The sequence below is a fragment of the Thunnus maccoyii genome, chromosome 18 (assembly GCF_910596095.1).
Source record: "Thunnus maccoyii chromosome 18, fThuMac1.1, whole genome shotgun sequence".
Lineage (NCBI taxonomy): Eukaryota > Metazoa > Chordata > Actinopteri > Scombriformes > Scombridae > Thunnus > Thunnus maccoyii.
This window is the reverse complement of record NC_056550.1, coordinates 21,598,693-21,616,315: the sequence shown is the minus strand read 5'-3', so window position 1 is coordinate 21,616,315 and position 17,623 is coordinate 21,598,693. Positions and strand designations below refer to the sequence as shown.

The following is a 17,623-nucleotide window of genomic DNA, read 5'->3' as shown; positions in this document are numbered from 1 at the left end:
GGATTAAAGCCTGTCTCCCTCTGAAGACTGGACTCTTTGCTGCTTATTGCTGGGTCAGAGGAAGCCTGAACCCTCCCAGCCTCTCCAGTGAGAACAGCAGCACCGGAGGAAAAAGGGGAGCAGACGACAGGGTCTCATGCTCGCACGCTCACATGTTCACATGCACCATCACACTAACAAACATACAAATGCAAACAGTGAAGTCAAAAACTAGTTTATGTTGGTCGCGTATAAAAAAGATCGCACGAAGGGATGATCAATGAAACATTACAGAAATGTAAGTACCGTTTGATAATTACTGTTCCACTTGAAGTTCTTGCTTAACGAAACACTTTGATTTTTTTTAATTATAAGGCCTGCATTGAAAAGACTTGTCAGCTATATAAAAAAACACTATTAACACAACTTTGACAGAAATATGCTCAAATACCATGTTATGTTTAATGGTCAGCATTCAGAGATCTGAAGGACCTCCAACTGACTTTCATGTATTTGAGGTCTCTAAAAGGCAAAAGTGCTCTCAGGTCTTATAAGGACATCACTCGAGGCTCCCTTTTTTCCAAGATATGAGACTTGCTTTAGACTTGACTGACTTGAGAGTTGAACAGATTTAATTTTTCTGCAACATAACGTATGCGCCTTTCTTCTCAAAGTGTCCTTGAGCAAAATACAAAACTCCCGTCAGTCAAGTAATGTGTCACACAGAAAACCTGTGTGGATGTGGCTCATTGTAAAAGCATATAAAAAAGGCATGCCCGCGATAACACGCTCAACAACGATCAAACTTCACACACATACAGTAGCCTTGATCGTGAAAAATGTAAATCAGGAAGCCCGAATACAAATGCAACACACGTCTTTTGAAAGGTGTAAACACACATCTATCTGTGCGCATGTCTAGATGCACTGCGGCTTCACAACACACATAATTGTATGACTCAGTGACATGGATCGTACTGTGAGGGTAAAATCTCAAGCGAGACGTTACCTGAGACAGACATAATGAGATAAGGAGAACAAGAAATAGCATCTGGTCCCAATTTCTGTTTTTCAGCTCAAAGTTAGATTGTGAGCAAGACTCAAACAATGAGTCACTCATATAACCTGAGCTTTTCTCCTTGTATTTTTATGCAAATAATGACGAACAAAGACTGAATGGGAAAATATGGCCCAATTTTCATCACCACTGTCAAGTTTCACCGCGCTTGAGATAAAAAGGTATTTCTTTTTTCACTAGTGAGGTAATTAGGCAAGTGATGTCAACACATTTGTCAAATACACATATCAGCATCTGTATAATATTATCCTCTCCCAGCTCTTGTTCAGGTTAAAAATGTATAAATGCTATGGGGGACTTTTCCAGCCCTGAGTAGCGTCTTTCTTCACAGGCAGCATTAAGCTCCGACAACTCTAACCAAGGGGCCGTCCCAATAGTGAGTACTGGTGTGATGTATTTCCAGTAACTGCCACACTGCCCAAGTGCTTGTTAAGACCGTAAGAGTGCAAAGGCTTATTAGAGCTCACTGGGACACTCTTGATTAATACGGACATCCTGTCACTCATGCAAATACAAACACTGTGTATGTTACAATCTAACTCAGATGAATTGGTGGAGGAAGATCAACCAAACAGAATCAAAGTTACAGTCTGATGACTGAGCAAAGAGGAGAAATACAAAGCGATTAAATAGAGTTAGGCTATCTAAAAGCATGTGGGTTCACTGCAAATAAAAGAGACATAACACAACATTTTCTGTCTGATAATATTTTTTAGAGAATGGATCATATTTCTTAAAATCTTTGATAATGGATATAATATTGAATATTTACAGTATCAGATAATATTACTCTTATCGGTCTCATCAAGATAAAACAGATAATATTATGTTGAAAACCATCTGTGGAGCTTCTGCCTTAACTTAGACTTTGGATATTAATAATAATATTCACACTGAATCCAACATATCATACACTTCAACTTCTTCTTCTCTGTTGATGTTGGTCCCGAAGCCAGCCTATAGGCACAGTACTGCCAACAACTAGACTGGCGTTGCGCAATATACCGTGGTGAATTGTGGGATACACTTGGCTCTGAATATGGCTTTGAAGCAGTATTAGGAAAAGTGTGCATCAAGTACGGGTTAAGTGTAGTGTGTGTTGGTATATTTCAGATGTGGGAAACACTCGCCAACGACCTGGCAGTGAGTGAATGCGCACTTAAGTGCTCAAGATCAGAAGTGTGAGTATTGGGACAGACCCCAAGATAACAGAGCAGTGTGTATGTTGCCTGAGAGGCCAAACCCAGGGCAAAAAAAAGTCTATAAAGCTTCATCGCTGTGAGCGCACTATATTAACTGAAGGCAACTCAGATGATCATATTTACATTTTGATCAACTCTGAGCTTCCCCCATCTGGATTATATTCAGATTATATTATTATATCTTATATTCAGTAAACCTATTTGCTTCGGCTTAGTCGATGGAAACACCTAATTTGAATCGGATTTTTTTTTTTTTTTTTTCTGCCACACATTAAACATTCCCTTGATGGAGCATCATGTGCTGCCACATGATGTCATTGCCAACTTACCTTTGAGACCCTTATACAAATACCGTATACTATATAAAAAAAACAAGTGGGCTGGAATTCACAATGAATTTTTAATATTCTTCAGTGTGAAACATTATAGGCCTGAACTGCATAAATTAACACCTGAACTCATATTGTCGTCCAAACATCTGGACTTCTTCTCTCCCTCCATGTCTGTCAGCAAGCTACTCTACATATTATTCTCCATGATAACAGAGTGAAATCATTTAATCACTGACACATTCATCTTTTAGTAGGACTGGCTGCGCCACATGTCCATGTCCATCCATGCCAGAAGGAGGGAGAGAAGAGGATGAAGAGAAAGGAAGGAGAGGAGACAGGAGAGAGAGAGAAAAAAAAGAGCCCGGACCCACTGTCAGCTCAGTGAAGCAGAGAGAGAGGGAAACACACGCCGACACAGAGACGGATCGCTGAGAGAAATACACACACACAGTTTTACAAGAGAAATTTGTTCTGTTCTTTAATCGTGGAATCTATGAACCTATAAACATCCATACAGATGCCTCACTGTACATATGAGGGCTGACATAAACACAGATGCACCCAACCACGTATATATATGTTTACACAGCACATGTTACAGACACTGCAGCATTTAAAAATTCTAAAAATATCTGAACCAGACATGCAAGATGCACACATACACACACACACACATGCACACACACATACAGGGCAGAGAAGCTGTGGTGGAGCTGGCTGCCTGGGGGAGTCAGCAGAAGGTGAGCAGAGATAAGGCTGTGTGATTGTGACTGCATGTCAGAGAGAATCTGCACACCACAACAGTTCAGCATGCCCTGCGCCTCTCTCTCTCACACACACACACACACACACACAAACACGCTTGCACACACAATGCACAACACAACAAATAAACACACAAACTTTTATATATATGCAGTCTGCATCACCTGCAGCAGTGTACCATAACAGGGGATTTAGACTAGATCACATGTGGCCCATGCCCTGTATGACAAAGTTTCTGGTATATTATAGAATTTATGAAATTTGTTTCATGTTCGGCTGCATGTAAGTGGCTTGACACACCGAGCCGACTTCAAAGAGCTAGTGACGACAGAGGCCAAATGATCAAACACTCTGCATCACCTCATGTCTTCTTTTTTTAAAAGTTTCACTTAGAAACACAACAAAGACTACAGCCGGCTGCAATCTGACTGCCTTCCGTGAGAAGAAATAATCTAATAAGTAACCAAGCATCAAGGAGAGACAAACAAAAACAAAGGGCCATTGTCGCGCCACTGCGAATCACTTCCAACGAGAATATGTCCAATGATAAAAAAAAAGTTGCAGCGCTATAAAGTTGTTTTTCTTTTTGCTTTGAACTGATACAATCAGTTTGTAGTGTTTTCCATTTGAGAAAAAGAAAAGGAAATGTGAAGGTTAAAATTAAGGAGCTACTGCACGTAACTGGTAAACTCGCGGATTCGCTAGGCTGAACAGTCAGTCAGACAGCTCCATCTCACCCCTGCTGCAGCTTCAACGTGCTGAGTCAGGCCAACAGCCGTTGATAAGGCCCAATGAGAGCCAACGGTGCCAGGGCTTTAAATTTGGATGGTGTGTGTGTGTGTGTGTGTGTGTGTGAATGAATGGCATTTTTCATGTCTTGTAAAAAGGACCATGCAGCCCTTTTCAGGGTATGCATATGTTATTTATGTCTTTTTTTTCAGGGAACACCCAGTCTGACGGGGTATATGTCTATCTGTGTGTGGGCCCATCAGCGTAGAAACTCTCAGAAATACTAGACTCATGAGTATTTTATGGATGAGGAAGTTCTCACCAAAAAGTAAGACCGAAGCACTTCGTATATAAATGCTAAAACCAAAATTTCAGCTCCAAATAAATGACATTCTTATGTGCTGATCTCAGGCCTTGACCGCACTAATGGAGATAAATCTGAAAACACTTTTCACTGTCAAGGGTTTTCTTTCAACACTGGCATTTTCAGAACAATTTTTCCAAAAGATTTGCTGCCCACATTGACAGATGTTTAAATATCTTCTTTTTTTTCCTCTTTTTGCTTTTGCTTTGCTTTTGACAAACAGTGTTGATAACATACTCTTCTCCTCAGTAATTAACTTCCCATTTCCATAGAGCCATGTGTTATCATTGACATCTGATTGTCTGCTGTCAAATGAAGCACAAATATAAAATATTGATCTGATCGACTGTCATAACCGCCGCCTGAGAAAGGTAATTCCTTACTGATTTGATTGATTTGATTCACACATATCACAAATTAGTCACAGGATATGATTCCTGAGGTTCTTAGAAAATCATTAAATGAGAACAGAAACTGGACTAATCCCAAGAAGACACGTAATCTTAATTGCACTGAATTAGAGTGTAGTTGCTGTAATTATTTTTTTTCTTCCACTAAGTTACAGTGAGAGAGAGAGAGAGAGAGAGAGAGAGAGTGAGAAAAGCAAGCATCTCTTGCAAGGGCACTGATACACAGAGAGACTCAGATCTACTGATTAGTCATCATCCTTGGCTACAAACTACTCCGCTGTCATCATTAGTGAGAAAAACAAACAAACACTGAAATGTTTTTTTGGTTGTACATGAAAAAGTTGGACACCTTCACTTTTAGCCTTTTTCTACCTCGTGCGTTTTTTAAAATAACACCCCCTCCACCTCCTCCCTCCATAAAATAACTGTGGCATTTACTGGCACCGCTCATTATAATATCAAAAGTATTATCAAAAGTAAGAAAACAGCCTTACACAAACAAATCTAAACTAAACACATAACTAACAACATTATGTAAATGTTTCTGAAAAATACCAAGCAAAGTTACCCAAATACATTTTTTCTAAAGCAAAGGATAACTTATTTGACAGGAAATGCATCGTCACTGTGGATTTTGTGTAAGAACTGTACATTTTTTGCTCACATAATGAAACAGGATGATGAGTTGACCATTAAAATCAGCATCTCATCTTATTTTATCAAGACAAATAGTGTATCTTTAACATTATGCACTCGTTTAAGTTGCACTAAACTAGGTTATACAAATTGTGCTTCTTACAGCGTAACTCAGCGTCAGCTAAAGGGAATTTCAGTACTTTATTTATCCATTTTTAACTGAGTGTCTTTTGTCCTTTTTAGCAAAGAATGTCCTGTACATGTTTGTTGTCCACTAGGCACCTCTATTGTTGGTTGTTAAGTGCCTTGTAAAGAGTATCTTGACTTTTCTCTCTTCAGCTGTCTAAATTCTTGAACAAGCCTACTTCCTTAAGCATTAGTCCGCTGCTGCCTTAGAAATATTTTTTCAGGGCTTGACATTTAACCTTATAGATCTTCCATCAGGACGAGATTACTTTGCTTTGAGAATTTTTAGATCCTGATGTAACAAAATGCCAGTTTCACATGGTGCTAGTTGAAATACTGCCAAGCTCTATCAAAAAACAAAGGAAGAGACACAAACATACAGATGCACAGATACACAAATACACACACACACACACACATCCAAACAAATTATCAGTGAGGCCCTGCTGACAGTGTTCAATTCTGGAGAGTAGATGAAAGTCATGTGATTGGTTAATTTAGATGTCTTCCAGTTCAGGAAACTTGCTGTGCTGAGACACAATCATCATGTTTCTTCCTGTCAATTAACCAAGCAGTCATGTAAAACTGTGATCCTTCATTCTTACAAGATAGGTCAACCTGTTGCTATGATCTTATGATCTACATGTATGACAATTTGTGCTTTAAATGGGTTTCCATGTATTTTCTTTTTCTATATATATATATATGTATTTTCTAAAGGGATATGTGAGATTATTGCCCGTCAGTGTGTTTAAGTGTTTTGTGTGAGTATCGGGTGTGTCCACATCCTTTTGGCAAGGCTGAAGAAAGAGCAAAAGAGAAACCAGGAGTGTGAAAGAGTCAGACTTAACTGAGAGACTGATTCCCCTGGAGCAGAGTCCTAATCGAGGCTGTGACTAGAATCACAAAATGTCCAACTTCACTCCAGCCGCATCACTCCCAGGAACACAACCATCAAACACAACCGGCACTTAATTAGCTTCTCACTTGCTGACTTCACTTAGCTCCGCTCTACTTATGTGTGTATGTGTTTGTGTGTGTCCTCAGCCCAAGGCTGCATCTGAACATTTCAGCAAATTGAATCCCATTTGTTTAACTTCTATTGAATACAAGTAGGGGGGGGGGGGGGGGGGGGGGTTGGCACAGAGAGACTCATGACAGTGTGCTGTGAACAGTGTGTGGGATTCTGTTAATCTGCATGGCCCTATTGTGCTAGACAATGTTCCCAAATCCGGTGGCAGAGCATTATATCCAATGTTCTGCTTTTATATCTAATTTTGCAACAATAAACAAACAACTGGTCAGTCAAGCAGTGCTCCAGGCCTACCTGTGTTACTTGGCATCTTGCCATTGCTGATCTGCTTGAGCCTTTTCTGGTGGGATTTGCCGTTGTAGTGGATCTGGGCCTGTGCGGCTGAGTTGAGTTGGATGTTGCAAACCTCACACAAGGTGTAGCTCCGCTGCTTCCTCTCCCTTTTGGGTCTGTAGAGTGCAGAAGGCAGGGCGCCCCCTGGTGACTGCTCGTCTGATACTGCAGCTTCATTCTGGGTGTCGCAGCAAATTTCCCCGTCCATCTGCACTCCCAACCCAGCGTCAAGCCCCGTCCCGTCCAGCTGGGTGTCCGGCAGAGCTGATTGGCTGAACGGACGTTTCATACCTGTAACAGAAGAAGAGAATGGGAGGGAGAGAGGTGATAAATACAAAAGAAAGGACATACAGAGTGACAACATAAGGAACAGCAGAAGAGACCAAAATAAAAAGCAAAAAGAGCAGTGTTACTTAGAGGTTATCATTTACAGCTCAGGTGTCAGACTACACCATCATGTACAAAAGTTTTATCAGAGACCACATGTCTGACGCGCCTCCCTCCCTTCCCAAAGCACCCCAGTGTTAGCATGTGCAACACAGCGTGCAACATAGTGTATCCTGTCTCCTGCAGATGGAGGTATCATTTTCCTCAGCCTGGTCTGACCTGGCACGGCCAGCATACAAAGCCACCCTGATAAAACAGAACACACACACAGGCAAAAATACCCCTGATTCCCAAAGCTTTGTAGAGGAGTGTGTGGAATCTGACTCCTTTCCTGTCCGATGTAAGTCATGCTTGTCAGCACCTTCCAAACACAGTTACACCCTCAGTGTGCACACACACACATACTCATGAAGACATCAGGAAACACAGTGAAAGGAGAAGACTGGACACAAATGCACATATGGTCACACTGGAGGTCTACCATACTTGAAGTGGCAAGACCAAGCGGCAGTGGTCCTGGGGTGCAATGAGGCACCACTTGGGGGAGACAGAGTGCTGCTGTGTGGCTCTTTGAGGACTAGTGAGGACCCTCTGACAAGCTGTTTCACTTATGATGATGACTCCATGCCTGCTTGCTGTCTGTGCACCCCTGCAAGCCAAAATGCTGCAGGAGTAGCTACACTGCCTCTGTCTAAGATCTCAGCCAAGAGGTGCCTGGATCAGATAGGCGAGCAGGAAAACAACCAGGAGTCTGGGGCTTATGAAACAGCTCTGCTCATAAGTGCTGACATTTACTTTTAGTTCTGTTTGTTTGCGAATTAAAGATATATTTTTCTATACAAGATTTAAAGATTTGATATAGAGATATATAGACAAATACACAAACACCCTTTTAGCTACCACTCTGCTATACATGATTTTTAAGCAAACTCTTGCGCAGGAGAGGAAGAAATCTAATAAATAAACAATAAGTTAAAATAATTAGGGATGGAAAGGCATTAGGTTCAAATTAGTTACAGATACAACTAACAGAAACTGAACCAAATATACAACTGTATGAGCTTAGAGTAAGCTGAAACATTACTTTCATCTCTTAAGTTTGTACAACTCGAACAAGTTACTGAGGAAGCACAAATCATCCTTGTGATCAGAAGAAACCTTCAGCTGTAAAAATGTATGAGAACCTCCTGAGGGCCGGATATATGGGGGGTTAAAGGAGAAAGCAGGACAGTGATATAGAAGGAGACAAAGAAGCAAAATGACAGCTTTGTCAAAAAAGTCTGCTGCTTGAACACCTCAGTTTTTCCAAGGAGGACTCTGTGGTCAGAGTAGAAGCCTTAACAGGTTAGACAGTCCCAGAGAGGAGCAGTTTGTTTCACATGCAGCTTGTGTCTCCATAAATAAATGAAAAGGTAGGTCTACAGTAGCTCTGCAAAGGATTGAGACATCACCATTGGAAAAAGTCCCTGAAATACACCCAGCTGTGCATTTCTGCTGCTGGATTTTGGCCTCCACCTTGAGTTATTTACGTAAACACCCAAACCGCCCAGACACACACACATACACACAGACCAAAGTCTATGATGCATACATGCCTGAACGCATGAAAAAAAACTCACACACAAATGTGCTCTCTCTCTCTTGCTCTCTCTCTCTCTCTCTCTCTCTCTCTCAAAGACATACACACTCACACACAGTGCTCAAAAACACATTAGGGCAAGCAGTCTCCATGAAAGCTGCCATTCACGTTGCCAATCTGGGAGCACTCAAGAGACTCCATCAGATGTTTTCTTGAAAGCTTTGAGCAATGCTGCTCTCTGGCACCGAATGAAAAAAATCTCTGTGGTCCTTAACCACACAACCTCCTCACACTCCTGCCAAACTACTCAGCAAGCCACCCCAAATTAGCATGGTTGTAAAAACAAAACCCTCAATGACGACCTATAGAACATAACATACAGAGCATATTACATCCCTCTGTCCTCCGTCACAACCTTCATAGTCAACAAAACAATCCTAACATTCAGATATAACAGACTATTAGACGATCTCAAAGACTGCTCATGCTTTTGAGGATAAAAAGCAAGTTCGGTGTCTACCCTCAAAAAGTTGGTCTTAACCTCATGCTTGTCATTTTGTGATACAGTTTAGCCTCCTGCAGAGATGAAATAAGCATGCCTGTTACCATAGTGACCAATCTGGCACAGGTCTGACAAAATCATCTCATTGCAGAAACAGTTCATTTAGCTTTAGATGCTAATAGTGATTTTTTTTTTTTTTGCAAATTGGTATGAATTACACTAACCTTAGAGCTTCACTGGATATGTATGCAGCATGACACAAAACTAGGCAGATTGTAGAGAGGAGAGGAAAGTGTTTTTATCCTACTACACCATCTGCATTTTGAATGTGAGTTACGTTGTTAAAGAGCAAAAGGACAACTTTTTCACAGGAATTGCATATTCTATTTTAGCTTCAGCTTTTTTAAAAAGTAAGACAAGTATTGTTTTAATAACGTATACGTTGGCACCTGATACATACTGTGTGCAACAAGACAAATATGAATAAATCATGAATGCATTCATTTACCATTTTGCATTGTATCTCGTACAATTTAGTTGTTATTTTAAAGACATTTCAACAGACATTCATTTTTAAAGGGTATAGACTGCTCATACTAAAATTAAAGATCTCATGCTCTAAATCTCAAGTTTATACTCCTGTGCCATTTTTGCATCACGTGCATGATTCTGATGGATATTCCTAAATAGAGAAAGAAACAGATGTCATGTCTGAGGACATTTCAATAAACCAATACCCTGGGTGGTCCTCGTTTCACTGTGAAGTTTCTAGTACCTGGAGAGTGAAGGGGATAAGCTACTTTCATGTACAGTAGCTATGAATCCACCTGCTGGATGGAGGCTCACCAGGACCAAAAGGTTTTCACAGCTTTCACCTCTGCATATATAAGTGTGATTGCAGAGACTCTTCCACTTCTAGAAAGAAGCTGTGTGAGACAAGATCCCATGCTGTGGCTGGGCACAGAGATCTGTAGGCTGACACAGGACAGGAGATTGTCAGGGGGTAACCCTGAGGGAGGGCAGGAGGCTTTGCCAGCCTTGCCATGTCCGCTGTTTCCGCTGTCTGATGTGCCCCCCGCCCTCCTCCACCCCCACCCGCTTACACCGCACACCCTCCTCCCATGGCACATGGGAACCATCAATCACTGCTGTGATCTTGCTGAAAGACCCAAGCTCACCCAGCATAGCAGCTCGGCAATAAAAACTCTATTTATGATCTTGTGTCTGCTGCTCACTGATCCTGAAATACTATCGCACTTTCCCTAGCTCAGACCAGCTCTAACCACCGGCCCACCTCGAAGAGCACCCCCACCCATCCACTGTGGCCACAGTTGGCATGGGGGTGTTGGTTCTTCCTGTTGCAGGCAGAAACTGGCCTCCAGATGGTCCAGTGCAAACACTGCAGGCATTTTAGCAGCTCCTAAATCACCCTGATGAGAGGGGGACACCGAAAAGTGCAAGCCAATGAGACACAGAGATTCTCATAAAGGCCACCTGACCACATACTGTACATTTCAAACTGTCAGGAAAACACAAGCGTGTGCACACACTGCTGACATACACGCATGCATGTGTACAGTTACAGGCACAAACATAAGTTGCTCGGATTCTGAAAATGAGGAGTAAGTAAGTCAACAAACATGTACAAATAAACAGAGGTATTTAGACTTGACTAAATATATCCTCTGCTGCCCACAGTACACGGACTGACCTCAGCAATATAAACAAACACAATCAACAAAAAAAATATAATCCAATGAAGTCAACAAGCATTGCAGCAGCCAGAACACACTGGCTCTGAGGAGATACAGATACACATGCATGAAAGAAAAGAAAACAGTAGTAAAAAATTAAAACAGTTGCATGCAAAAACATCAGTAGTTAGCATTCCTCACTATTAAGCAGTCCTGACAATATGGCTGCAGGCGAGGATATTCTGTTTCCCTGTCTGACGTATATCAGATGGGTAAGGATCAAAATTCTCCTGACAATCATCTAGAGCTCAGGGCACTTCACTACATCAATTCAGTGATGGAAGAGAGACAGGAGGAGAAACAGAAAGAGAAAGAGATTGGTAAAGAGAGCACAAAGGCCCTTGTATAATTGGCATAATCAAAGTATCATTACTGTCATCACTGCTGTATTGTCATTACTGCAACTACAGAACGGGCCTGAGGTCTTTGAAGCTCCATGTCTCTGTATCCAGTGCATCAGTGTTGATTATATAAAGTCCAGACTGCGATTCTCTAATGAGTGTAATTATACAGGAATCAGTTTGGCGCTTATTGAAAAAGAAGCTTCAACTATAGCGCGGCTGGCTTGGGAGTCGAAAGCTAGAACTGAGTGTTTGCAGTCCCTGTCACCCCCGGCCCGAGCCTGAGAGTAAATGAAAAAGCAGTGGCACATAAATTGATGTGTTTTCTCTAATCTTTGTTTGCAGCAGTTCTTTGGCAGCGCACAGGGAGGGCATTTGTTCACCGTCTGTGTGTATTTACTTGTGCACGAGAGTATGTGCCAGTGTGTCCTGGCAAAAAAAAATGTTTCACCAGGGGAAATTTATACAGCATCACACTGATCCTATCACTGAGGCTGTATATGAGTGTATATGTGCAAGTTGGCACACACATTGGACAGAGGGTATTAGAAGAGATATAAGAACTAGACAAAACAGCTTATTTAACAAGTAAACAAACTTACAAAGGTTGACATTTTTTAGTATATTCATTTTGTGCCTGTCTGGAGCTAAAAAACACACAATGATACATGTTATACCAGTAGGCTTTGGTGGAGAGCATACATAATTTGTACTGTATAAGTGCACAATTAGTAATTTGATAAATGTACAACCAGTCGAATGCAAGCACACATTAGTCAGGAGGGTGCCATTTTGTTCCAAATTGAGAGCAAACTAGACTCAAATCAAGTGTGATGTCCATTTACAAGTGGTGTATTAATATTACATGTTAATTTAGGATACTGACACCTTCTGTGGAATTTTTAAGTGATAGAAATTGCACTATAAACTGTCAGAATTGGCGTCAGATGAAAGTCCATCTTACCTAATTATTATTTCGATTTTAGATGTGCCGTCAGACTCCACTGACAGCAAAATTCAGTGTTTGAAGTATGTTGTCATGGCAATCCATCCAAACATTATTTCACTCTGGACAAAAATGTTGGATAAACAGATCAAATGACTTACTAGAGCAGCCAGATTCTTTACCTGGATTGGGGTACAGGCACTGAGGGCTTCTTTTACACTGGCAATGTTGTTGTCCAGCTTGGTGCACTAAGCTTTGACTCCAGTTATACAAGACTGTTACGTTTACTCCATTTACTTTCTAGGATCCTCTAGAAAACAAAACAAACCTTTGAAAGTGTATTTCTGCTTCTGTGATAGTTTCAGCAATGCAAATATGAAATAGTACAGTTTGGCCTTCCATGCCATCTTGCTATTGTCCGCTCCTTTTTGTCACATTGTCACCATCTGCTGGACTGGACCAGTGTAGCTGGCGATTGTTGAGGTAATGTCAACATGTACGTTTGTCCTACAAAGCTGCCGTACTACGGCTAGACATAAACAGGAAGAAACTGAATAACCCCCACAATGTGTGCCCATTGTACTGATAACACTAATACTAGACCTAATATAATACTGTATTTCTTGAAGAGTGGAACAGTGGGGCTAAAAGTTCACTAATGATACAATTATGGATGGGGCGAGAAGTACAATCAGTGACAGCCTCTCTTGTGTGCGCTCCTGATTGGCAACTAAGCCAATCACTTATTAATCTTAAGATTAATGATAGATTTTTGTGGGTAATTTCATACTCTATAACTTCACACTCAGTAATATCAAAATTATTGAGAAATAAAACAATTCAGTCGCTGCAGCCCACCTTCTTCTCATAGCCTAGGCTGCCTCAGCAGTGAAGTAGGGGGCCCCAGCCAACCCAGACAGCATACAACTTAACTGAGTAAGGCCATGGCCCAACCTCACAGGGGTCCACTGTCAGGCCACAGGCCCTCTGCACACCTCATTCTGTGGGTCATCAAGGAGCACAGGAAAAATGCAGGTGTATCATGCCCAGAGGGGGTCAGGTGAAACACAGCTGACACAAACATCCACCCTTTTCATCAGTCTTGGGTCGTTCCAGCTAGCATAGACTGTGAAAGGGAGCCTGGCGTAGCCAAGATAGAGCTGTATGAATGGACAGGGCATAGACCATTATGCTGCTGGGCATATGTCCTTAACACTCATCCCACTAAACAAGGCTGCCAACACTGCCACACTGTGTGTAGAGTGTGTACGGACCACAGTGGGAGGGTCTCTTCCTGCCTGCTTATAGGCTTGGGAGATGCACTCACAAAGCCACCTAGCAAGGTGTTTCTTGAAAAGGGCTTTTCCAGCCAAACCATCCCTGTAGCACTTGAACAGCTGCTCTGTGCATCTGATGGGGGCGGTGCATTCAACATAACATGCAAAGGCACAAACTGGGCAAAGCAGATGTATTTTTGCCTCCTAGTTCCCTGCATGGGGTGGAGGTCTGAGAGTAGTTCAACTACATTCACCACAAAGCAGCATGCAGAGTGAGCTGACAGGGCACTTAGCTCACACACTCTCTTAGCTGAGGTCAGAGCAAGCAGCAAAGCTGTCTTGAATGTCAAAGGCTTGTAAGGATCCTTCACCAGAGCCTTGAGCACCAGTGGCAGTTTCCATTGGGGGGTAGAGGGACACATCACCGGGCATTGCCTTCTGACCCCCTGCAAGAAATGTTTCACAAGAGGGTGGCTAAAGACCGGTCTGTTGCCAAAACCCTTGTGACAGGAAGAAATGGCTGCTGCATACACTTTAATAGTGGCATGAGACAGACACTTCCACCCTTCCCGAACCCAGCCCAAATCAGCCTCACCACCTCGGGGTAAAGCCTCCACTTGTCTGGCAGGTGGCCGCCCCTCAACATGAGGTTGGCTCTCCTGTTCTCCGGTTCCAGAACATGGAGCACCATCAGAGACAAGAGATCCTCTGATGCCCATCTCCACAGGTTCTCCACCAAACTCAACAGGGCAGCGGACCAAACCCCGCCCTGCCTGTTGATGTAGTCCATTGTGGTGCAGTTGTCAGCCCTCACCAACACATGTCTCCCCTGTACCAGGGGCTTGAAGTGTTGGAGGACCAAAAACACAGCCTGGAGTTCAAGGAGGTTGATGAGTGGGCTCTCTGTCGGAGGCCACACTCCACCTCTCTCCAACTCCTACTCTCCCCAGGCAAGTCGAGCACAACTCCCAGATATTATACCTGTTGTTGCAGCTGGGGGCTGCTCTTCCTCCAGTTGATCGCGAACCCTAACTTGAAGCGAGAAGCGAGCTTCTTGGAGTGGCGACTCCATCCCTGGAAAGCGCTAATCAGTGAGCAAACTCGCAGATCCCTGAAGAGTAAGGATGGCGGACAGCAGTGACGCTGCCTTAAATACTGTGAGCTCCACGCATATTCAGGTAGGCACGTCCTGATTGGCCAGCTACGTTTATGCAAAGTTCAATGGGCGAATACATGCGTGTGATTGGTGGAGAGTATTACCCATAGAGTCCAGTGGAGGGTGGAGCCTGTGTGAGATAGCTATTGTGACTGTTGGAGTTTTCTGTTGTGCAGTTCCATACTAACCACGCCGTCAACAAACACTCACTCAACATCAACATCAAACACATCTTCCTCTCTCACACACACTTTCTGAGTCTTCTTCATCCCTCACTTCTTTGCTTGTTCTCAGACTGATATATTTCTACATCTCCAACATGCAGCCCCCAGAACCTACTGATGTGTGCAGGATTGTCTCATAATTGTTTGAAAGACAGATCTTTTTTTCGATCTTTGAATATGGTTGTTTGTAAGCACACAGACAATTGCAGATTTATGTGTTTTACATTTACATTTGCTGGTATGGATTGTGGGCATTCTTAACAACATGGTCAATAATACAGCATAGTAGCCTATACATATGTATCCTCCTGTGAATTGTACTGAATTGTAAACCCACTTTTGTTGTAACAATCCATGCAGAATAAGATACAATGAGTGTAGGTGAACATAAACATGAATCATGTGCAGTTAGAGATGTAACAGATTAAGGAAAGATATAGCGAGGGTAAACTTCTGCTTTTCCTCATCTGTCTAAATTTTCTCTGAAGTGCAGTTTAATCCTTTCTTTGAGATGCTGTTAAAAGATGGTATGAATGGATCCTTATAAATAGTTATTGATCAGCAAGTCTATGAAAGGATGAGGAAAAACATCTGTTCATCTGCATGTAATCATATGCATAGTGTTTTCAAAAGAAAAACTATATCTGAAGCATCTTTTATTGAACTTCAAGGAATACCGTATTTATCTTGTGCTTCATCATGCAGTCCAGATTTCACAATTTGCAAAAAGCGACTCCATTCAGTGTGGCCCGATTCATTTTTCAACCACAAAAAACAGACCAGTCCAGCTTTTGCACTACTATTCAAATCCCCGCCTGCTTTCAGCATGCTAAAGTTAGCTCATGCAGGAAAACAGGCCCATATTCGCCTTGTTCACATTTCACCACAAACTCAACTGGGGAACTGCCCACTAAGAGTAACCACAGACACTGGGAGAGGTTCCATACAACATTGGATATACTTAGACATGGACAAACCCAGGCTCAGCCACAGTCACAACATACACACACTGCACCGTCAACCAGCTACACACACAAACACACACACACACAAACACACACACACACAGATGAGAAGACACAATCTTTATTCTCAAATCCGGGACTGCAAACATTTTGGATGGTAATTTGTGCAAAGGCCTATCTACGAGGTGTTTATTTTACAAACTGCTTTGGCCTGTGCCTTTCACCTTTTATCAATTTATTACCTGCTTCAGCAAACATCTGACACAATCTGTAACATCTAAACAACACAGTCTCATGACACCGCTAAAGTAAGAGCAATATTTGGAAGATGTGTTGAAGAGTTTTTCCCAGCCAGGAATGAATCCAATTAATTTCTTAATAAGTGGTCGTATTCATCCCTGGAGGCATCTGTTGGCTGAGGTGTTACACAAAAAGCTGGTGGATTGAGAGCCTTGCCAGTGGCGTTCGGCCTATGTCGATGATGACCAGATTCAGAAATAGCATCAAGGACATTTTGCCACCACTGGCTTAAACATGAATGGTTCAGAGAATCACTCAGAATTATTAGTACTGACTAGCACTGGCTTTCCCTGTACTCACTTTCACTGTAAATCATGCCAGAAAAAGCTGTACACAACCCGTGAGGAAAGTCTTTTGCTAGTATTTCTCTAATTTTAACCACAAATTTAGAGCCAGCTATATCAGAGTCCAGCTACCGGTAGCGTTGTGTGCTCTGTCATATGTCTGGGGAAAGGGATTAATTCAGAGCTGGTTGGACATAGATTTTGCAGGAAAAGTAGATGGATTTTTGCTTTAGGATAGGAGACTCTAATATTATATATATACATTTATACTGTATATATATTTAAGAAGGAAAAAATAGGCTAAGTAAGAATGATGCGCCTCTATCAGCTCATCTTCTTCTCTCAACACCAATGCAATTATTGTTTAATGGGCTCCAATAGTTATCTGCAGAGCCCAAACAAGCTCCCACGCTCCAGTGACAGAACCATGTAATTTTCCCACACAGCTTATGTGACAAACAGGTATTGCATGCACTCTGCAGAAAACAGAGAGCCTGAGCTTAGATAGCATGTCTGATGGAGATGGGAGGAAACAAGTTGCCTTCGGGAGAGAAGAGAGGAAGAAGAGGAATGGAAGTTGGACACAGGTGCAGCACTGTGTTTTATACACATAGATTAAGTGCAGTCCATTTATGCTTGCACATTCTTGCATGCATAAAGTCCGCACTGTATCGTCACGTCACCCAAAAACAAACACATGCACACACACACACTCCTCCCTTCATGAAAACATGTTATTCCACTAATACTTTTTTAGGTGGGTGGATGATTGTAACTCCTTAAATAAAAAGTACACCACAGTGAATCAGCTAGCATCTGTGGCTAGGAATAGCTTCTGGTCTGTTTGTCTTCAAGGGGCAC

The 17,623-nt window shown here is 42.1% G+C and overlaps 1 protein-coding gene across 3 annotated transcripts in view; it reads right to left on the bottom strand.

Annotated features, from left to right (window-relative positions):
- The window catches only part of znf385c (zinc finger protein 385C), a 124,473-nt gene that overhangs the window by 72,319 nt on the left and 34,531 nt on the right, over window positions 1-17,623 (bottom strand). For 2 of the 3 annotated variants that reach the window (XM_042394030.1, XM_042394032.1), the window contains exon 2: window positions 7,009-7,338. In XM_042394030.1, coding sequence (XP_042249964.1) covers window positions 7,009-7,336 — 328 coding nt within the window. In that variant the 5' untranslated portion in view covers window positions 7,337-7,338. Of the gene's footprint in view, window positions 1-7,008; window positions 7,339-14,814; window positions 14,871-17,623 lie in introns of those variants that run through there. The other variant, XM_042394031.1, reaches the window with a different exon arrangement.